A 24,105-nucleotide genomic window follows, 5' to 3' on the forward strand; every position below is an offset into this window, starting at 1 on the left:
AAATTCAAATTTAAATTTAAAAATCAACATTTATTTTCTTAATTTTTAAAGCAGAAATAATAACCTATTTATTAGGAAACAATTTGCTATTAAAATATTAATAAAACAAAATTTTATAACACTTTCTAAAATACGAAATAAAAAAACATAGGGTCAATGTTCTTTTGAATCTTCTGTTTTTTACATCCAGAAATAAAGGTCTAGAACAGACAGACAGAGCTCCTAAAACAATACCTGTTTTTTAACAAAATAAGCATCAATATCTCACACTGATTTCACTTTGAGGATCATCCAATAGTTAATTAAAAATCTAAGATTTTACAGGAGATTATTTTTCAACATAAATAATTTAGTACTTTATTGACAATAACTAAAATATGTAACTTTCTTTTGATTTGTTAAAATTGTTCTGTATTTATATGACATAAGTGGTGAAACAAAGAATAGAGGATAAATTTGTTAGCCACAGCTCTGAGACATCATTTTAATTTTTTGGCTCAGTAATTATAATTCTTATTCCAAGGTGACAACTAATGCGGTATTAAAATGCTTGTGATATCTATTCTAAATAACACTGGGTGTCTAAAGAAACAGAAATTACGAACTGAAAGTTTGGGTATCTCGCTGCTGTTAATTGTGAGTAAAACTAAACTGGAACATATACTTGTGAAAATACTTCAAGTCTGTTTGTCTGGTATGATTTACTGCATGTTCCATTTTAAAATGCATACACTTATGACTTCAGTTAAGGTGTGGAGGTTTTTAAATGATCATTTACATGGCTGCTACACTTGTGTCTCTAGTATGGAGTAAATTATACTAGATGAATAAATATCTATCTGTTTATACTCCTTTGTGGAGTCTTAAATAACTCTTTAATAAAATAGACTTGACTTAAAAGAAGGACAAAAATCTCAACTTGTGGGTTATAATGCAACCATAGATTACTGAGGACGGCATGAGCTCTTTGGATCGCTGTGAGTCTTATTTTACCATAAAACTGTAATGATGGCTGTGTCAAAGATCCACAGGAAATAGAGTAAAGAATCCTTCTTATTGTCACAGGGCATGGTTTTGAGTAAAATTGAGACATCAGTAATTTTAAGTAGGACAACAATGATGTTAGTGGAAAGTGTAAAACCAAATTATTTTATGATTAAATATAGATATGAAATGCAGCTCCATCATATAAAATGTATTTATACATAGTTTTAGGGGTGGGAGTCATGTAGAAGGCCAGTGTATTTTGTCCAAAAAAATACTGGCCTCCTATACAAAATACTCTTAGGATCACCTTTGTGGTCACGGAAAGCCTTCTTGTAATATATAGCTTAACCCGATCAAAACTGAAAATGTCAAACAAAAATACTCATGATGCAATTTTAACACAATGCTCTGAGTTTAAATTTCTTTATTTATAGTCATAGTTAATTGTCCTCTTTTTAACTTCTTTAAATTATTGTATGAAAAAAAACATTACAAGCGTGAAAAATGGAAAAGAACCCAAAATGAGTGCTGTATAGTAAATTCTAAGAGTTTCTGTAAAATGATGCACTTAGTTCTTGAAGTCTATTACACTAATCAAGTGAATTAATTCAAATTTATTGCACTATGGTGTAGTTTTTATGGGTTTTTTTTAAGGTAGCATTTTACAGTCAGACGTGATGAAAATAAATTTCATATTTATCTAGGTAACAGTTGGCAACTGCCAGTAGGTATATTCTGAAACACTAATGAAAAGTCTCAGGCATACTCTTTTCAGTATTAACTTTCAATCCTTAATGAAGTTATTAAATTACATCCTCTGAAAATGTAGGTTTTGTTCACTAAAAAAACATTACTTATAGTCAAAACTGAGAGCTCTGTTTCAGATATGTTTGACTGCTGCAGCACTGCACTGATAAATTTTACAGCCTTAACCTACCAGAGAACTTTTCTCGCACCTTTCTTCACCTAAGCGCTCACAGGCTTTGCTTACAGAGTGGATATGCTACGAAGATGCTATCAATCACATATACTATCAAAGATATTATGAAAAAACCTATTTAAAAATAGGAAAAAACATTTTCGAAGGGAACATTTTTACAACTCCATAACTTTGGAATTTGTTTTGGATTAAGCAGAAGTGATATACTTTGATTCCGGTGAAATGTTCATGGCTTGAGAATTTCATCTGGTAATTAGACAACAGACTTTGTGGCTTAGTTTCTGGTATCTTCAAAGCAAGAAAAGAAAGAAGTATAAAGGTTTAAAATCCATGGCATGACTGATTCCTTGTGATATTCAAGTTTCACCTCAGCCGCGTAATCCTATTCAGCCTACTGACAGATTAAGCTTCTCATCTTCTATCATTACATTGGATTTTTGAATAATTCATATAAGCAGCTAAGAGACGGCACAGATATGTAGTATTAATTGCTGCCTGTATAAGGAACTTAAACTTGTAGAGATATTTCAAGCATGATTTTAAAGCCCGGTTGCTGTCAGGGAGCAGAAGGAACAGGTCTGCTGCTCAAGGGCAGATGAGCCAGGAGCCAAGGGTGACCTAAGCCCAGGCTGTGCCCTCACTCACTAGGCTCAGTCCTACAGCACATGGGCTGGATCAGCAGAGCCAAGAGCTGGTAACAGGGTCCTCTGATAGCCCCAGACCAATGACCTTGTCCCCCTGGACCCCAGGTCCTGCTCCTCAGAGCTACTTTCCAGCCAGTAGTTGAAATGTGATTTTCTGCATGTAAGACTCTTAGAGCTGAGTAATGTTGGTTTTCTTTCCTGCTTATAGTAGAAAGTGGTTGTTTAGATTATGCGGTGATGTTTTCTTTGCTTAAAAACAAAAGTTAAATGACTGTTCTCTTTTTTTATAATTTAATTGATCTATTTATTTATTTTTAAAATAACTTTATTTTTGGCTTATTGGGTGAAAGAACAGTGAACAACAATCTTTTATTCTTGTAAAATAGTAAAATCTACATTTTTTAGTAGTTTTTAATAGTGTTTGGTGGAATAATTTCACAAAAAAAAAGAGCACTGGATTGCATTTAACTAATGTAATTATTATAAGACTTACATTTTAATGAAGATTTTGATAGCAAGTCAAGTCTTTCCATTAGTTCTCAAAAGTTGAGAAGAGTGACAACAATACTTTGTTTTCATTGTATAGAAATGTATGTACTCAATGTCCAACACAAGGAGATCTTTTAATTTAAAAATAGCCACCCTATGTTAGGTATTTCTCCAAAAGTGCATATCCCTTTCATCCACTCCCTGCTGTGGCATTTTCTGAGAAATCCTGGAGACACAGACTTCCTGTGATGTAATGGTTTCAGTTACAGTTAGTAAATCCAGCAGTCCCTTAGCAAGCCATATTTACTGCTGGTGCGTGGAAGGAACAGAGCATACATGCATTGTTCATTTTTTTCGCATGATACAGGCAGAACTGCTACTTACATAATGCCTGACTAGTGTGGAAGGCTGGGGCTCCACCATCCTTAAATACCCCTGCTGGCTTCTGTAGCTCTAAAGAGTTTCTCTTACTCTTTCTGTTCTGTTTTATATACATATAAATTAGAAGATTTTTTTATATGTATAATCTATATGCTCTTTTGATAATCATCTAGTAAGTTATGAAAAGCAAGGCAATTCAAGCACACATTCACAAAGCAGAATCCATGGCATTCTGTGCAGGGTATTTAGAATGCCTATGTATTCCTCTAAGACTTAAGATAACTGTGTTGTGCCATTTCTTTATGCAGTACCATATTTTTTTCTGAGATTTTCTTTTTACATAGATGGATAGATATAGATAGATATAGATATATTCAAATTAAAAAAAAAAAAACCACACCTAAATTTTGTGCTTACAGTTTCTTTCAACTAAATAATTTATATTTCCAGTCCAGTATGAACACTGGTAGTCAAGTAAAACTCTCATGTATTCTAATTTTAATGAAATTTTAATAAAAATTATATCCTGAGAAAGAACTGTTAGGTATGTCATTATAGGAAAGCCAAACAAAAGCAATAAACTGTCACTTTTTCGCCTTTAGGTTTTTGTTTTCATACTGAACTAATACAGACAACTGTAATTAATATAACACATTTCTTTCTGGTTTGTTTCCAGCACCATGTGGAGGGCAGTATACTGGATCAGAGGGAGTGGTTTTATCACCAAGTTATCCTCATAATTACACTGCTGGACAGACTTGCCATTATTCAATAACTGTACCTAAAGAATTTGGTAAGAATTTCTTCTACTGATTTACCAATCATTAATTATTGTTCTACTGTTCAAATGTCTTTCATGTGTAATAGTGACCTTAAGTTTTCAATATATTGCAAATTGTTTATCAAAATTTTATTCCTAACACAAAAATTGATTCTAGAGTTTTGACCTTTTTCTTCTCTCTAGAGTAATCAATAGACTTCAGCTAAGCCATCTGTGTCTGCTATCCAGTCATATCCTGAATACTTTAATTGATTACATCATTATAGGATAATCATTCATTCAAGCTTCCTACAAAGTAAAATCAGTTGTCAAAAAACAAGCATCATGTTCTCTTATATTTAAACTTTTTGTTTTTCATGTTTTAACAAGGGCAAGATGAGTAGGATCACATTTAACAAGTACAGTAGAGGGAAAGTAAGCAATTTTACATAAAAGTACTAGAAATGTTGTTGAAAAATCACAAAAATAATTATTTTATTGTGTCAAAATGTTTGGACAAAATCTCTAAAACTTGTGCAATTTTATGCAGGTCGTGGTTTTCTGCGAAGCAGGTTTCCATAATTCAAGTCCAAAAAAATAGCTATGAGATCTGTTTTACTAGTTACTTACCAAAAGACTGAATGTGCAGCAACTTAGTGTGTTTGGTACATTTTATACGCAATAAAACCTGTAAAGACTCAGCAGTTTTTCCACCAAGGAATTTGGAAAGCTGCTGACAGAAGCAATTAGAGACTTACAGGTTGAGAGCTTGGGGAAAGTTTATTACATCTGCTAATCAGAATTCATAATGTCATTCTAATACTGAACTCTTGATTACTAGTCTTTATTATTATATGAAACAAGATCAATATTACATTCTTATTACCTATGTTTAATGCAGCTGTTTTATCATGGTAGACAATAAATTAGTTTGGAAAGGATACATGCAGGAATCCACTGGTAAATAAGACAAGCAACCGTATCTCACTAAATTTGTTCTTAAACACTAGGTTCTTGTTTTATCTTCTCTCTTTTAATTTTTTGTCCTCTTTTTTTTAAATGTAGTTGTATTTGGACAATTTGCCTATTTTCAGACAGCTTTGAATGATGTGGCAGAATTATTTGATGGAGAAAGCTCTCAGGCTAGACTTCTTAGTTCACTGTCTGGATCCCACTCAGGTAAGTAGTAAAGAAAAGAGGTATATGTTTCTTACACAGCTCAGTAAGGAAAAAATAAATGAGGAGAATATTATGAATTTCATTTGGAAATATAATAGTAAAGTTATTGGCACAGGATGCCAAGGGAAATGGAAGACTGTTCGAAATATTTGAATCAAGACATTCTTCTGGAAAATGTGGTTTAGGCAAAAACTGATCACTGGGATGAGTGCAGAAATAATTGAATGAAGTTCTCAGATCTCTGTGTAAGAGGGCAGATTGGATGGTATAATTATCTTCTCTGCCCCTAAACTCTGAATTATACATCTACATTTTCTGAATCTCTAATTTAAACAAAAATTACTTGTATTCACAAAATGCAATTATCTATATGCAAACATGCACTTAGACTAAAAGCAGACCAGCTGTTGCATTCAAGTAACTATAGCAAAATGTTAACCCTGTGAAATCATAATTAGACTTCTATAGATTTCAGGATGGTCAGAATTTCCAATGTGTGCATATATAATAACGATGTTCATCTCAAGTGGATAATATATAAATATATTTCTGCAGCTATGAATATATTTTGTCATACACTCCTACTGTTTAGGAGAGTTTATATGTGAGTTTAAGATTTTTGCAGTCCAGGGCTTTTCATGGCTTCTTGGTTTTGGAGAAATACTTGATATGGCAAGAATGTAACATATCTATTTGTTTTATAAACAACATTTTATTATTTGAAAAATTCAGCTCATCTGCATTCCTCTGGTGAATCCTAGCTATTCGTGTCATAATAAGGGTTCACAAATTAACTGTAAAAGTTATTTAATTAGTGGCAAGAGGTTAGAAACAAAACAAAATATTTGTTTTTTAATGTTTGAGACAACTCATCTAAGCACCCAATTTTACTGCAGCAACTGTATTAAAAAGTTTAAACTAATGTTTGTTTTCACATCAGACATTTGAAAATAATTGAAGGGAATTTAAACTTGTGATTTTTACTTATTACTTGAGACATACCTGATTTACATTGGTTTAGGATAGGATTCTTTTACGTGGAAACACTAGTTACAATAATATAAAACTAATCTAAGCTAAAGAACTGCAAATCCTATCTACCCAGTTATCTAAGACATTTTAAATTAGCGCATTATCATTAATTTCAGTAGAATTTCCTAAAATATGGGTTGATATGAGAATAAAAACAGTTGTCGTGTGGAGTGGCACCCTTGAAGTGTAAAAGTACTGTAATTTAGTCTGTAGTGATTCGATGCTGAACATTTATCATAACTGTAGATAGATATCTGAGATATCTCAGGAAAGGAGATAAAGTATATTAAACATCTTTATTAATCTTCAAGTCATTATATAAAATATGAAATGTCATTAGAAAGTTAATAATGTAAGATAGTTTATGTGTGACTATATTTTATTGAAGCAGCTACATAAAATGAGTCATGGATCTATTTTCTCTCATTTCAGTTTTATTATGAAATGGTAATCATCACATGAAGATCCCTTGTAGCATTTTTCAAATTCTTTGATTGTTTAATGTGTTTTGCAAGGCAAGGTAGAGCTCTCAGTGACAGAAAAAAGTTAACCAAAAATTCTTCTAATGATTTTTGCCCCAGATGACAGTAGGATTCCCCAGGCAAGTATGTATTGGAGATTTAGTTCCAGCACCTGCAGTAAATGCCAGAAAGTTTATGTTATTGAATCATGAAATCTTTTTATTCTGACAAGTTTTCAAACCTCCAAAGGCAAATTTAGCTTTATATACTGTTATTTATGTTTTCTTTAACTACAGAGGAACAAATAAAACTATGTATTTTACCAGTATATTTGATTACATGCTGAACAGTTGTAATTGTTGTTTCTGTTTTGTGCATTTAATTTATTTTCTGTTTTCATTTGCAGGAGAGACATTGCCTTTGGCTACATCTAATCAAATTCTTCTGCGATTCAGTGCTAAGAGTGGGGCATCAGCCAGGGGGTTCCACTTTGTTTACCAAGGTATTTCCTTAAATATGGGTGTAGTCTTTACCTTTTTGAGCCACCAGGGACTTCTCCTGATGGTAGACTGACTTCATAGTGGCAGTTCTCTCTGGTGAATCTTGTCTGGCCCCATGGACTTGAATAAGTCCAGCCACTCTCAGTAGTCTGTAGTCTGTTGCTCCCTTACTGCTGACTGTTTATGTCCTCAGACTTTAGAAGTGCACGGTGAGGACTGTGAAGGCAAGGCAAACAAGATAGTTAATACTTAAATATTTTCTGCATTGTTTGCCATTAGGTTGTCCACACCTCCCTCTCCCCTCCATGCATCAACCTACCCACATATATTTTGAACTTCCCTTTGTAATTAGCATACCTGTAGACTCTTTTTCCCTAATGTCTCTTGCTATTTTTTGCTCCAGCTGGACTTAGACTTTCCAAATTTTTGTTTCTATGTAGCTGAGCAGTGGTGTCATACTCCTGATTTATTACCTGTCCTTGGTGCCACTTGTGGTATGTTCCCTTTTTGTGTTTAAATCATTTGAAAATCTCTTGGTCTAACTCTTCAAGCTTTCTGCCCAAATTCCCGGTATTCCCTTGCAATGTGATAATTTGTTCCAAGGCTCTCATATCTCTCTAGAAAACACTCACCAGTATCCTTCCGCCTCATGCCTGTTCCTTAGGAGAGTCTATGTACCAACTTCATGAGTATGCCAAAGTCTGTTCACCTTAATTCCAACCTTCTGCCAATTCCGCAGCTTAATCATCTTGCGGTCCTTGCAGCCTGAACTGGCGTCCATATCCACATGCACAAACAGCCCTTCTCTGTTTGTGAGCAGCTAGTCAGATTGTAGCTACTTTATTTAATTATCTGATAGAAATATCTATTAAATCTAGCCAGTGTTTTGCTTGACTAAAATGAGTAGGGACAAGACCATAAAACTTGTTTTCTAAACGCAAGGTCTATTATATTTAGTTTCAAGCAAAAGGAGATATACAGCTTTGTTTTGTATTGGGTTGGATGTCAGTTGCTAGACTGCTATGGACTAGAGGAGGCACATATTTGATCTCTCTTAAAAGCCAGATTTTCCTGAGATGAAAGTGAAAACATGCAACTGGGTAGCATTTGAAATGGGCACTGGAAATCCACCCAGAATTGCTACCTGTATTTTGGAATTCAATAAATTAGTAAAACTAAAACCAGTAGATTTTATTAGACACAATATCAACATTCCAACAATTTTTGTTTTATATTCAGACATTGTAAAGACAGAAAATAGGTCTTGTGGTTCTGATGAAGAAATATCCAGTTAAGTGAAACAGATAATAAACATAAAAAGAAAGATTTTATACTTTTATACTTAATTGTATTCTTAACATTTATTTTATACTTAATTTTGGCCCCATCCAATCACAGTTACAATATGAAATAGTGATCATTTTCTAGCAAAAACAATAGAAAAATAAATTTTGGGATTTATTCTGTACTGACAGTTACTCATTTAACAAGTGAGTACAGCGTAAGAACTGTAATAAGAATCTTTGTTACATTCACCTAAACTCTTTATCTCTAGAAGTACTGTTCACTTCAGCTTTCTCAAGACATGAAGAAAAGGAAAAGAAAAATAAAATATTTTCAGGTACTTATGAAAGTCTCAGCTCTGCTTGGAGAGCATGGAGGGAAAATTGGAATGGCAAAGACCATGAGGCAGTTTCAGTATTGAAGGACGGGTGGCAAATGTAAGACTTGCAGGTCTTTATGTGCATGTCTGGACACTGCAGTTGAAATGCAAGAATGAGACAACATGCCCACGTCTGTTAGCATGCTGCTAGGCACCTTAGAACACCAAGTTCATCCACGTGTCTTAGCGAATGCAGTCTGGCAACACCTGGAGCAGGGCTTGCTTACAGGTTCATTGCCTGTAAAGGCCACAAATGCTGTCCCAGAGGGGCTTCTGGGCAGTCCACTAGATGTATTGCATACACACCCAATAAGCTTAATGAGAAAGTCAGTGAACACTGTGGTTTAGTATATACTAGCTTTTCAGCTTTACTGAATTGAAGTATAAAAGTAGTTTTGGATAGTTTTAAATAATATTATTAAGATTCATTTTTTATAAAACAAGGTGTTTTTTATTTTTTCACATTGAAGCACAGTCACGGTTTGACACAGCAAATTAACAGAAAGAACTGTCTCATCTCAAGAATATTTCCATAGTTGTGAGGAGCTTGTTAGGACTTTCCAAACTCCTTCTGGATAGTGTTTTTAAGCATTCTTACTTCTATGTTTGTAGAAAGATATCACCATGACGGCACGCTCTACTTTGCAAACAGCTCGTGAGATCAGTACCTTCTCTTGTTACATATCAAAAACACCACTTACATTTAAATTTATCATGCACAATTAATTGGAAAAGAGGGGGAATATGAACTTCTGGAATTAGAAAACAGATTTCAGCATTTGAGTTCTTATCAACAATTTGCATATGAATGACACCTGTCTGTTTCACTGTATTTGGTTTTCATATGCCTAAAGTCTTGTTATTTTTTGCTGTATTAAAGAATTTATAGTGATACAAAGCCTCAATTCTATTAGCTGTATATGTGTATGTACACACACACATTCATATATTGCTGTTGAACCATAAGCCTCCAGGTGAGCGCAGTGATATGCCTCATTGCAGCAATTTATTTGGACTACACATTTTTTTTAATAACTGTAACAAATAGATTTTAACAAATGATAAGTGTTCTTTGCAGCAGCAGAAAAATGAGTCAGGCAAAGCCACTTTATTTGTCTCAGGAGAATTGTGAAGTTATTTGAATGTCCATGTTTTTTAATGCATTTTAAAATATATTTTAAGAGCTTTATTTAATACACATGTGTATGTATACATATATTGGTTAAGGAGTTAGTGATATTTAATAAACTTTATCATTTTGATATTGTTTTGAAGCATGTGATCATATTTCCAATGGCCACCTGCTTCCTAGCCTTTTTAAATAGTGCAGAGAATAATAGCCACTCTTACACTAAACACAATAATCTGGTCTGCAAAGTCAATCATTTTATTTATTGCCCTCTATTCCAGGATGACCTTCGTTCCTGTTCACTCTTCCACTGGGCTGATTTCAATTTTGTTTCACAGCAGTATGAAACATTTACTAAAAGATGGAGTGCAATTACTATAGAAAATGAAATGTCTCTGTGATACAGCTTGAGAAGTCTAGGTTGCTAATGCTATAGACAAAAGCTAGAAGGAAGGCTAGATAGCGAAAAAAAATTATAGCTTGCTTTATTTCACATTCTGGTTTGAGCAAGCAACAGATAAGGTTTGTAGCTTTTGATTCAGATTTAATGGCTTTTGCAATCCCACTTTCTCAAAAACTTCTTTTTAGCTGCGTATGTCATCTGTGCCTTCATTTCTTTTTCTCAGATGACCACATTTCCTTCTATTTCATACAATAGGTAAAAGGTATCTGTAGTATCAGACTGAATGAATATCAAGTCTCTCAGAATATTAGGGTCATGTATGTTGAAATATGCTAGGAACAATCACATTTAAGAAGACTGGGAATTTCATTTTATTCAGCATTGTCTTATGCTTGTTTTCCTGCTACAACATCACCTAAGAAACAAAAACCTATATTTTTGTATAGCTGAGGCTGCAGCAGTACAGAGTTCTTTCCCTAAAAAGAAAAGTAATGACCTTTCTACCACCCAAAAATGTATGAGTTTTTAATGTTTGTCTTCCTTTACTTGCTCTACCACACAAATACATGAATTGGTTTATGAGGTCAAAAGAGATTTTAAAGAGGACTGTTGAGAAAGTTAGCATACTAGGATGAGAAAAGGCTGTGAAAGACAGACAAAAACTAAAAGGGGAACGTGACTTTAACAATGAAGTTGATTTAATCTGCGACAAGAATAAAATACATAACCATACACTTACTGCTAAGTATGATTAGAGAGCAGAACTAAGACTGTTAGTATTATTTTCCATATATGCTGCCATGACACATTATGTCCTGGTTTACAACAGGCTTCCTAGAGAGGTGGTCGATGCCCAAACCTGTCAGTGTTTGACAAGCATTAGGACAATGCCCTTAACAACATGCTTGAACTTAACATGGGCTGTTGTCACCTTTTAGAGGAACATACCTATTTTTTGGAACACACCAGGGCTTTGAGCAACCTGGTCTAATGGAAGGAGTCCTTCCTCATTGCAGGGGGGTTGGAACTAGATGATCTATAAAGTCCTTTCCAACGCAAACCATTCTATGATTTTATGATTCTATGATTTTCCTGATTTTTTTATAGATGTTTGAAACTGTACCGCATTTTGCCATAGATTACTTAAATCTAAATTCCATTTTAAACAGTACGGGAGTACCTCACTTTGTTGTTATGTCTGGCTTGCATGACGTTTATGCTTATGGCAGTTCTTAAAATAGGAAAAAAAATGGTACACAAAAAAATGACACAATGGTGCCTCTTATAGTGAATGGCATGGTTTATTTGTGCAGCTTTAGCATTTCTTATCTCACTCTAACCATTAACAGAAGTTTAGTAAAACCTGTGAAAAACTGAGAAAATATCAATTCTAGCATGGCATTGAGTGTTTCCTGCTGACGGCAGAATAATCTAACACAACTCTAGTCATGGATGTTTGTGGCTGCCATGGCTGCTTTACTTACTGGCTGCTCTCAGTAAAATGGCAACTTTCAGTCTGAAAAGAAAGCACATAGCAATCTTCTGCTACATGAACTAATTTAAGAGTTTTATTAAACTGTCCCTACATTTCTTATAATGAGATAGCTTATAATGAGCCAGCAGAGATAGCTGGCTCACGGGAACATTTTTTTCATAAGGCAATATTGTAATGAAATCAGATCATTTGAAATCCTTTGTTGAGAGGTGCTGAAAATGCTAGTTACACAAAAAATCTGTTTGGATTACAAATGCATGTATGCAAATTGCCAGCTCTAATTACTGACAATTATAGGGTAGTCTTTAATCTAATTCTTATAAAACATCCTTTACCTTTGCATAGCTGTTGTGGGGATTCTCCAGGTGAGGGTTAGAGAATCCAAGCAAGGATTTGCTTCTGAAACTTCCTCCCTTTTGAGGAAGTGGGTGAAAAAATAAACAGGGAAAGGTAGTATTCCCATAAATGACTGGGTAAGAGTTTCTTCCACACAGTGAATGAAAAATACTCCAGGAATGATGCTGAAATTTTCAGTCAGGTCATATAGTCTCTTAGGAAGACAGGTAAGGTTTAGACACATGTAAATCTAAAAGTTTAACTAGCAGGGGGCTGTAGGGGCAAGCTGTGTGGGAGAAGGTTGTGAGCTACCATGTGCCACTCACAAACAGCTTCCTCTGGAGCAACCTCTCACATGCCAAAACTTTCACCAGTCAGAGGAGCATGTAGTGCCTGTTCACAATGATACTGGAGAAAGTGACAACTATTTTGGGTCAGAAATGCTTCTGGGCAAGTGGAACAGATCCCTCTGGAGATGCTGCTGGAGGGACTGTTGGAGAGACACTATTGGAAAGGGAGCCTCCAGGCCAAAGGGGCAACACTTCTAAATGGCCTGTGGCCTGTGGGTAATCCATGTTGAAGTAAGAACATCTCAGAGGGGTTGACAGCTTGTGAAAGTCCTATTCAGCAGTTGGGGGACATCTCTGAACAACTGCATTTCATGAGTGACCCACACCAGACCAGGAACACTAAGAAGCAGAGCAATGTGAAAACTTGAAGAAGCAAAAAGCAGGAGAGAAAATGAGTAAAATGCTAAGTACAGGAGCTAAAATGGTCACCAGGAGGTTGAGACAAGGGCGGGGGAGGATAGCTGTTTGACTGAGGGTGGGCCCAGGGAGAGGGAAGGAAAGCTGTTTACTTAAGGTGTTGTTTGATAGTTTGTGTCCTCTTTCTTCTTATCTCCTGAATCAGTGATCAGAGGTTTGTGTTAACTGGTGATAAATTAAATTAAGCATATTTAAGTATAAATTCTGGTAGTCAAAACTGGTTTGTCCACAACAATGTATTGAACATTTTGCTATCACATGATTACGAATTATTTATCTCATGACCAAAACTCCCATTTGAGAAAGCAGTGCTGACCAAGGGGTAGATTAATGTCTAATCATGTGGCAGAAGCTGTAGTTCTAGGTGTATGACAGTCACATGACTGTATGTGTGAGCAGCCATCATCACCTTGTCAGTTGTAAAGTCATAATACAATAAAAAAACCACCAAGTTTTGAATGAAATAGTGCTTGGACAGTAGACCATTTGATAGGGAAAAGGCTATTAGTCCCAATAAAAGAGAACAAAAAAGAGCAGTCTGGGTCAGTTGAATTGACCTGGCAGACTGCCTCTGGTCTGCAGGTTATGATCAGCAAGAACTGCGAGCACGTGAAATCCTTCAGCGATGGTTCCTTCATTATCCTACCACAAGTGCAGAACAATTGCCTGTCGTGGTTAGAACAGTATGCATCAGCAAGTTTCACAAAGCACCTGGGTGATAGTGAGGGCCTATTAGAAACTCAATCACAAAATCCCATTTATTTGAACTAAGGCAGGTATATTAAATTTCCTGAAAGGGAAGTGGTTTGTTTATGCTATGTAAAGTATTTAACCATTTTAAAAGCTTAAAAAATATATTTGCTTTTGTTCTGCTTCACTGTGTAGTTATCATTGCAGGAGTATGTTAGTTTACCTCTGACCATTTCTTTCAGTCTTGGATGCATTTTGTAACTTTCTTAAGCTTTCAAGGCTAAAATGTTCTACAACCATGTGACCTACTGATGTAGAAGAAAATATGTTACTGTATCTGCATGACCTTGTCTGACAAGTCAGCCCACTGCGTATTAATAAAAAGAGCATATATTGTTCTGTTACTGTTCTGTTATTGCCAATACCAATAGTTTCTAAGCTTTCTTTGAAAAAGCTTTTCTCTACATTCAATAATACTTGCATAGGCTTAACTGTTATTCTCAGTAGCAGTATAGAAAACTGGTAGAACCTAATGCTAATGCAATCATAAATGAGAACTTCCAATGTTCTGCTAAAATGTGTTTCATATTTCATGCCAGATTTAAGATAGGATTGATTTCAATTAGTGTTCTGTATCAAGCTTGTCAACGAAAGTTAACTTCTAGAGCACTTACCAGCGCTTAAAACTAGTGTACTTAAATATTTATGATTCTGAATAGAGCAAATCACAGTACAAGAAATAAGAAAAGCATAAAGCTGTTAATATGAAAATAAGTATATATAGACTCCATACACCTTGTGTTTTACTTAGTGACTAGGGTAGCTGAACAAGTGTGGGGGGGTGTACAGGTGTGTACATGTATACATGGAAATATTGCTTTTCATTGTTACAGACCAGCAAAGAAAATTAAATATAAGGATGTAAAATAAAAATAAATATAACCGTGATTCTGTTTACACTAGTCTTAAAATAGGTTAGTAAGCCAGAAACATCATGTTTGAAGATCTTCCAGGAATGAAGTCTAGACCACCACCCCCTCCTTCTTTTTTTCCTGTGCCATTTGTGTCTTTGTTAATTAAGGACCAAATGGCAGGCAATTTTCATGGTGTTACTTATTCATATCTAGATGCAGTAGATCCCCTGGAACTCAAAGAAACCAAAGTGATCAAACAAAGTCTTTGAACATGCCACTGACACAGAAAAACTGATTATATTTAATGAGATTATTTTTAATGTACATTTATTTAATTGTAGTGTAAGACATAGATGATATTACACACAAATGATACTTCTGCAATTTTTTCTATAAATATATTTTTTTAAAAAAGTTGGCATTTACTAGCTAACTACAAAATGAAATGTAGAAGGAACAAGTTTGATGAACAAATAACATACACAATACCAAGAGTCAGTATGTAAAAAAAAATGCCTGTTGTAAAGATGTGGTTATAAATAACAAAGCCAAAGTGAAAAGAAACCCATGAGCTTCTAATGAATTTTATTATTTTGCTATTTAAATGTTGTTTACACTCTTTTAATTATTCTTGTATCACATCATGTTTATGAATTCTCAGAAATTATTGGTAAAAATAGTTGTTGTCAACTGTAAACACTGAAATAGCCTTGAGAGTACATTATTATTGCTTTGTATTCTCCAATATTATAAATGAAATATTTGTGTAATACTACATTGGTTTTATATCTGATTATCTACAGCATAATATTTTTCTTGTCTTCTAATGAGAAACTTCTACCAAGAAGCCCAAACTTCCATATTTAATAAGTAAAATACATGGTAGGTATAGTATCCTATCATTAAAGAAGGCAGCTGAAGCACCCTCTGATCCTCTCATGCCTAAGGACGTGCTTCCAAAGTCAATTGCTCTCCCAGCTGCCATGGCACTCACATGACTGTACACGGTCACAGCCCAAAACCGCAGTCCAGCTAACAGCCGTGAAAACATCAGACCATTCTTTGAGAATACAGGAGCATAGCAAGTAAAAGGAACAAACACAATTGAGCTCTGTCCTACAAGAAACAGGGAGCATTTTTAGTGGTCTGTTTATTTTTTAGATGATGACTATCATTTGGATTCATGGCATCTTTTTTTTTTTTTTTATTTCTCTCCTTATGCAGCTGTTCCACGCACAAGTGATACGCAGTGTAGCTCAGTTCCAGAGCCTAGGTATGGAAGGAGAATCGGCTCCGAGTTTTCAGCAGGCTCTGTTGTTCGATTTGAGTGTAGTCCTGGCTATCTGCTACAAGGCTCAAAAGCTATCCGATGTCAGTCTGTGCCTAATGCCTTAGCTCAGTGGAATGACACAGTACCAACCTGTGTAGGTAAGAAATTACATTTAAGTCATCTGTTCTGTCAAGCATGTCTCTGAATCAGAATTCAGGATCTGTTTCAGAAAATAGTATTTAACACATATATTCACTCTCCTTCAATTAATATCAGTCATGTCCAATTTAAAAGAGTAGTTTTCCATATCAAAAAGTAATTGAGTACTAGCCGGCTGGTAGGCAATATAGCATTTCGTATAATGGCTTAGATTATATGAACAAGTGTGATTCACATTTTCTTGAACATTCATTATTTTCATGACTCATCTACAGCTTGAGAGACAGGACAGAATTTAATTATTCGGAAGTGTCTTTACCTGTTTTATTACACAGTACTTGTTTCATATTTCTATCATATATAGTATGATGATTTTTTTTTCAAGTGGAAGCATAGTGTACATTGAATAATGGTAGTATTATTAAGTATAGCTAATTTTCTTCAGTCCGTCAACAGACCTGCAGTGGGATAATGTTTAGCATGTCAAAAATTTTTTTTTTTGCAAATGTTGAAAGCTTTTCTTCTCTCCCTCCTGGGATTTATGTCCAAAAGTCATAGCTATTCATAGGAATTTAGTTTATCATTAATTAGAGTGTTCTAAAAATAGATGTAGGTGTCCTATTTTCTGTGTGTTCTGGTTTTTTGTTTAGTTTAGTTCTGTTTTCTTGAACCTTAAAGAAGCAATTGCGTATAGAGTAGAAATATTTAATGTGCCACGCTGCTTTACCAGCTAGATACAATATTGGAACTATCTTAGGTTTTGGGTAAGTTCACATGATTTCTGTCAATCATGATTGTGTTTAAGGTCATGTCTTTACAATTTGTTGTTACTCTTAGGTAAGAGATGATTAGACTGTGCTGCTAGGCTGTTCTAGGCTGAACACACTCAAAAGCAAGTTCACTTCTGGATTGTTTATTCATGCAGGTTGTATGTTATGCTTGATATTGTTCATGTATTTTAGATAACATTGCTTTCTGAGTTCAGATCATTGCTTCACATTTATGTGTTTATGCTACAAAACAGAATTATTATAATTAGTTCAGTAAAATTATTACTACTTTTGTGTTCTCTGAAGTGATTTAGGTTTTGTAATGATTCATGATAATACTTTCTTTCAGTGCCATGCAGTGGGAATTTTACTGAGCGGAGAGGTACTATTCTTTCACCAGGTTACCCTGAACCTTATGGTAACAGCTTGAATTGTGTGTGGAAAATCATAGTGACTGAGGGATCAGGTATTCAGGCAAGTCTATGTTCTGTCAAGCATGGAGTATGAAGTACCTTGTGGTTCAATTTAAAAAGCAATTGTGTATTTCTCTAAAAGTGTAAGAAAATAGTAATCAGTAAGATCAATTTTGGGTACTGGAAATATTTGTGCTTTGTTTACTCGGTATTGTTCTGTGATTGGCTTTATTCTGTGTTATTTTATTTTTACATGAGGGTATGAATGAGAAAAGGTTAACATGCAGCTTTCACTTTTAACTGTGTAGAATATTGAAAGCAGGTCCTGATCCTTCAATCTGGTAATCAAATGCCAATCCTTTCTATCTGCTAGGGTATCACTGGGGCAATTGAGAGGTCTGCTCATTATGTCTTGATTATATGCTCATTTACACTTCGAGTAATTATTTAAAATCATGCAACATGTGCAAAATCCTTCTTACTTACCTAGTGTCATATTTCCTAAAAGTTAAGACAACTTCAAAAGTGAATGTTAAGGTTTTATTTACATTTATTCACTCAGGTATTTTTGTTTGGATCTGTTTATTTATATTTTCTTTGGGTCATGTTATCTTTTTATTTTGCCATTTCTAGAACATTTAAAAATACATATGGCTAGTTGGTTTAAAAAGTTCTGTGGTGGTATTTTACAGATCCAGGTCATCAGCTTTGCCACTGAACATAATTGGGACTCTCTTGAAATATATGATGGTGGAGATATGACAGCACCGCGTCTTGGGAGCTTTTCAGGTGAGGATATGCCATGATTTAAACATACAGGTCTAAAAATAGTTGCGTGATAGAACATTTCTTTGTTAGCTCACACATAAATACAAGGAGTACATTTGTGTTGCATCTTTCATGACGTTATTATGAAATGTTCTCATTCTGGGGAGGAGATTTCAGGTGCTGTAAACATATAAATATTCAAATTCAGAGAGAGCTTTTCAGAAGATAATATGACACTAAAATGTTGAGCTTTAATTAGTCGCATTTAGGTGATAATACTTAAAAAAAAAAATTTCTTTCTTAACCTACTTCTCCTATAGAAAGTACATAGTGATAGTATCCTGGGTTCACCTGGGATACAGTTAATTTTTGCAACAATCTGGTTGGGCTGACCAAACAGCCAATCAAATGGGATATTCTATACCTTGTGATGTCATGCTCAGTATTTAAGTGGGGAGCTGGCTGAAGGAGAGGCTTTTGCTACTCAGGAGCAAGCTGAGCATTTGGTGGTAAGAATGCTGTGTGTTGTATATGCTTTTATCAGTTTTATTGATTATTGTCTCCTTCTCCCTTTGCCATTCTGTTAAACTGTTCTCATCCCAGCCCACAAGTTTTGCCTTTTTTCTTTCGGATTCTCCTCCCCATCCCACTGGGGAGGGGGAAGGAGTGAGAGAGTAACTGCGTGGTTCTTTTGTTGCAAATGGAGGCAAAACCACAACAGTTCTTGGCGGCCAATGTGGAGCTTGAATACAACAGCAGTTTTGTACTAAATGTGCTATAGATATAGTTGTTATTAGGTAGCAAGCCTCTGTGTGGGTTGCAGAATTTGTTGTTTGTGCTGCTTATCTTTATCTTGCTGAGTTTTGGAGCAGGTTAGTACAAACAATGGTACTGACATTCAGGGAGCTTCCTTTGATAGCTTTGATTTAGTTTATCCTTGTTAGCTTCTCTCTTTCAGGAAAAAGATGAAGCGTTCAGTATTCATCCAAACTCACCAGAGCTCAGAGAACAGAATGAATTACTACAATTGGGACATAACAAACCATGTAATTTGTTGTTTCACATGTACATTTGGCATGTGTAGTTTTACTCCTTTTTTATAAGACAATTTTTATAGAAAGAGCATGTGCTATAAACCAAACCAAGAGGAAGAGATATCTCATCTAAGATTAAGTTGTGAATAATATCCCAGACCCATGAACTCTGTCACAAGCCTGATCTGATTCTGGTGTATCTAAAACTTGTTGTGGAATTTTGCCTCTCTGGTGGCTTCACAAACTTTTAAAGTATAGATATATACTGGATTATGTAAGGAAATGAGTGATCAACTGAAAAAATTAATGCCATGTTGTGTATTTGGATATTGAAATAAATTAGAAGTTGCACCTCAAAATTTACATATTAAAATGTGTTGTGGGTTAACCCTAGTAGGCACCTTAGCCCCACCCAGCCACTTACTCCCACAGAGTGGGATGAGGGAGAGAATCAGCAGAGTAAAAGTGAGGCAACTCGTGGGTTGGGATAGAATAGGTAAAGCAAAAGCTGCATGAGCAAGCAAAGCAAAATAAGGAATTCTTTCACTGCTCACTGGGAGGCAAGTGTGCAGCCATCTCCAGTACAGTAGGGTTCCATCATGTGTAATGGTTGTATGGAAGAAAAATGCTATAACTGCCAACAAGCCTCCTTCCTCTTTCGTCCTCCAGTTTCTATTGCTGAGCATGACATCATATAGTATGGGATACCCTTTTGGCTGTTTGGGATCAGCTGTCCCAGCCGTGTCCTCTCCCAAGTTCTTGCCCAGCCCAAGCCTGCTTGCTGGTGGGATGGTGTGAGAAACAGAGAAGGCTTTATTGTTTTGTAATCAATGCTCAGCAATAACAAAACCATCCCTGTGTTATCAACAAATCTTTGGTCACAAATCCAAAATGTGCAAGCTACTATGAAGAAATTTAATTCTGTATATAACATTTTATATTAAATGCTAGTAACTGTGTTGTACATCAATTGTCAATAAGGAAGAAAGAAATCATGCAACACAATCAGCTTTTGGCAAGTGAAATATGTGGCAAATATATTAGACCGCTTGGATAAAGAAATGATGAAATGATTCATTTAACAACATTCCATTTAACAATACTCCAGACTCAAAACACTTTCTTATTCTATTCTACAAATGTGTCATCTTGCTTTAGCTTAAAAGCCTGCTTAATTTCCAGGGAAAGTGAAAAAGACTTTTTTTATCAGAAAAATTTAATTGGAGATAGTATACTGAATTTCTGTCTTTTGTATAAGGAATGTCAGACTTATAATGAGGAATTACTTTGTGTACAGGAAAGGCCTAATGAAGAATATTTAAACATGACATGAAATCTGCTGTTCTCAAAACTAAATCAGCAACATTGAAGCTGAATTAGAGGCATAATTTCAGAAGTTGGTAGAATTCAGAAGGAGTCATTTCTCTTTTACTAAATCTTTTATAATACAACTGTCTTCTGACTCACTCTCTGTGAATTCCTCTGTCTTCTAAATATGCATTCAAGATGCACTGATGTACAGCTAATTACTAAGAACTTGCAAAACTGTGCTGCTAAACTGTCACAGAGTTTATTTGGAAAGGTGAATTCACTGGAGCCTCTTAAGCAAAGCTTTACTGAGATCACTACCATTTTCTTGTGTCAGGGCACAGCAGGGGCCGGCAGTTCCCTGGGGTTGGAGTGCTGGGAGAGACAGGGGCTCTGTTACATTAAAAGGGGTAAGGGAGTCTGATAAGCAGCATAAGAAGAGCCCTCCAGTTGAGTCACGAGGTTCAGAGAAGACCCTCTTGCATCCTAAACTCTCTGAGAGGAGTCTAGGTGCGGCTGGATCTACTCTTAGTCCCAGACTTGGTCAACGGTTTATGTCTAAAGGGTGAAGTGTGTAGCCACTTATCAGATTCAACTTTCCTGTCAGAGCCCCTCCAACAACTTTCACTGAAACAGTTTCGCAAAGTTAAAGCAATAAGTAATTTATTCAAGAGACAGGTATCACAGATTAGGGATTGACATTGATAAGTACACTGTCTACAAAAGTTGAGCTCAGGGTAATGGTTTAGTGCTTTAATTAACAGTGTATTCCCGGGGATATGTCTGACAGTCAGAGGTGCGACTCTTACCAAAAAGGCGTCCCTTCTTGGGGGTGGAAGAGAGGTTCAGGCTTGTCAACCTGTCTGTCAGCTAAAGTTCTCGCTTGGCTCCTCCTCCCAAAGAGTTTTTCAAGTGCTAATTTTTATATGTTTAAAAATCTTTTTGTGAGGTAGGACTAAGTCAATTATTGTGTATCGATTGGCTCTTGGCATGGAATGTCATATCATCACAAGCCAGACTGAGCAGTTTGACATGGCTATGGAGCGGGCATCTTGGTAAGCGCTTCCAGGGACCACCTGTTCTTTATCAGAAGCAATCTCTGGCTGTGTGGCCTCCGCTGTGCCCCACAGATCACTTGGTTTACAGTGATGGGCTGTTCGCCCTTACTGCTGTCTGATAAGATAAGAGCAAATTAATTGCTCCCTTTGTTAACTCTTTGGCTCTCAATGCCTGAGTCCGAGCATGTCTTTTGTCTTGCATTGACAAGTTCAGCTAGGCCATCAATTACAGGCTCGCTGGGGTGGGAGGGCAGGGCCTGGCAGCCAGGGCCCATCCCGCAGCCCCAGCCAGGAGCAGGGAAGCCAGGGAGAACCGGGGGCAGCCCCAGCCCCAGGCATTGGGCATCCCTCTGGGGAGCGGGACAGGCTGAGGTCAGGCTGGAACATGGGTCTGTGGGTGGGCCCAGCTCCGTGGTGCTTATGGCTGTGCAGGGCTGTGGGGAGCTGGAGACCTGCCCCGCTGTGGCATCGCTGGGACAGGGGCTGACCTCATTGTGAGGAAGAAGTGAGGTCCTGGGCCATGGGCAGGTTGGGACAGGCCCCAGGGGGCAGGGCACAGCCAGTAAGGGCTGTCTGCGAGAGCAATCTGGGCCCTTACATACTCTCTTGTCTTCCTTGGATTAATCCTGTGGGTCATTTTCTATCTAAATGGCAGAAACATGACAACTTTTTTGTTCTTGTTATACTATAGTAATGCTTGTGATGTGAGGATGCTCTTTTAGGGGACAGTGATAGGCGCTTCATAAACAAAGGATATTTTTGTCTTCTAAAGCCTGCATTTTTTATAAGACTTCTAAATTGTCAACTGAGTTTAGAGATACTCTGTTCTTATAGCTCAGTAACGGCAGTTCCTACATGAACTCTATTCATTAAGCCAAAAATGCAAAAAGACTTACAAAACTTGGATAACTGTCAGGCATCCCATGAGTATTTGTAAATAGGCTGTTCTTCCAATTGTGTCACAGAATGGAATTGTAAGAAAGTGGAAATTCCTTGGATGAAAGGACAGAAAGGCTTTAATCAATATGTCTAAATGAAGTCTGTCCTGGACTCCTTAGTGAAAGTTATAGACATTGTAGCTGAGTGAGAGGATGTTCTTTACAAAACGTTACTTTTTACTCAGAGTTAAGTCTGAACTGAAGTGAGAGATCATTTTACTTAATACACAGAAATTAACAAAAAAGTGGAAACAAGGCAAATACAGTATTTTATAATTGCTTGTCTGGGACTGGTGCTTCACTTGACCGACGTATTCAAATGGAAGAAAAATGAGACTGAATAGAGCTATAGCTCCATCTAAAATTGGAAATGCAGGTAACACTGGACATTCTTTTACATATGTGTATACTTAAATATACATATATATGTGTGCAGACACATACAGATAGAGTATACAAATACAGTAGTCATTGAGATTGACATATGGAGAATCTAATCTTATGATGATAATTAAATTTAGAAAGAAATTAGATATGAATGTGATCCATGGTTTATGTTTGTGTTAACCCAAGAAATGCCTAAAATGGCCATTAATCTCCATTCTTGGTCTAGAAATTTCTTGGATACCTAGACAGTCTTTCACACATGTAGTGTAGTGTTCAACTCTCGAATGATATACATTGCTCTTGGTTGTCATTTCTAATGCTTGAAAGGGAAAGTGGACATAATTTTCTACAATAATATCATAATTAAACATTAATTCAACTAGGAAATTTGTTGTCATTCCCTTGAGAGCCTTTAGGGAGGCAAACACGCACTTACTGGCTCCTGGGAGAGTTACCTGTTTTCCAGATTACAAATTCTTAATCAAGAGGTTAAGTCAGTCAGACTCCGGTATCCTAATATGGTATCCATCTATATGAGCATTAGACATCTATCATGGAGATATCTATAAGTAATTATTATTCATGAAATCTGCTCCTGTGTTTTAGTGTTTTGCTCTATTAATGGTACAGAAAGTCCAAAACAACAAGGACACTGTGGACGCTACATTTGGTTGCCACACTAAAACATATCTTCCATGTTTTGTATACCCAATCCGAGAAGAATCAGATGTTGGCAAATGATCAATAAAATTTCAGTTAGATCATAGAATTGTAGAATCAAAAGATCATCTAGTCCAAACTTTTGTGGGAAAAGGAGCCTAGATGAGATTGTCCAGCACTCTGTCCAATTGCGTCCTGAAAACCTCCAGTGGTGGGGATTTTACCATGTCCCTGAGGAGGTTGTTCCAGTGATGGATTCTTCTCACTGTAAAAAATGTCTTTCTAATGTTGTGATGAAATCTCTCCCAGTGCAACTTGGATCTGTTGACCCTTGTCTTCTCCATGTAGCTCCCTATGAAGAGAGAGCCTCTGTGCTCTCTGTAGCTGCCCTGTAAGTACTGGAATATTGTGACAAAGTCCCCCTCTGAGCCTTCGCTTCTCCAGGGAGAAGAGTCCTAATTCCTTGAGCCTTTCCAAATAGGGCAGGTTCTCCAGCTGTTTGATCATCTTCATGGCCCTCCTTTGGATACTTTCCAGTCTGTCCGTGTCTTTCTTGAATTGTGGAGACTA

At 36.1% G+C, this 24,105-nt stretch overlaps 1 protein-coding gene across 1 annotated transcript in view; it reads left to right on the forward strand.

Moving 5' to 3' along the window:
• The window catches only part of CSMD1 (CUB and Sushi multiple domains 1), a 1,295,699-nt gene that overhangs the window by 1,066,495 nt on the left and 205,099 nt on the right, over positions 1-24,105 (forward strand). The window contains exons 31-36 of the mRNA XM_075445037.1: positions 4,118-4,234; positions 5,267-5,380; positions 7,280-7,375; positions 15,995-16,198; positions 17,319-17,443; positions 18,075-18,171. Of these exons, the coding sequence (XP_075301152.1) occupies positions 4,118-4,234; positions 5,267-5,380; positions 7,280-7,375; positions 15,995-16,198; positions 17,319-17,443; positions 18,075-18,171 (753 nt within the window). The remainder of the gene's footprint in view (positions 1-4,117; positions 4,235-5,266; positions 5,381-7,279; positions 7,376-15,994; positions 16,199-17,318; positions 17,444-18,074; positions 18,172-24,105) is intronic.

Source organism: Opisthocomus hoazin, chromosome 2 (genome assembly GCF_030867145.1).
Source record: "Opisthocomus hoazin isolate bOpiHoa1 chromosome 2, bOpiHoa1.hap1, whole genome shotgun sequence".
Lineage (NCBI taxonomy): Eukaryota > Metazoa > Chordata > Aves > Opisthocomiformes > Opisthocomidae > Opisthocomus > Opisthocomus hoazin.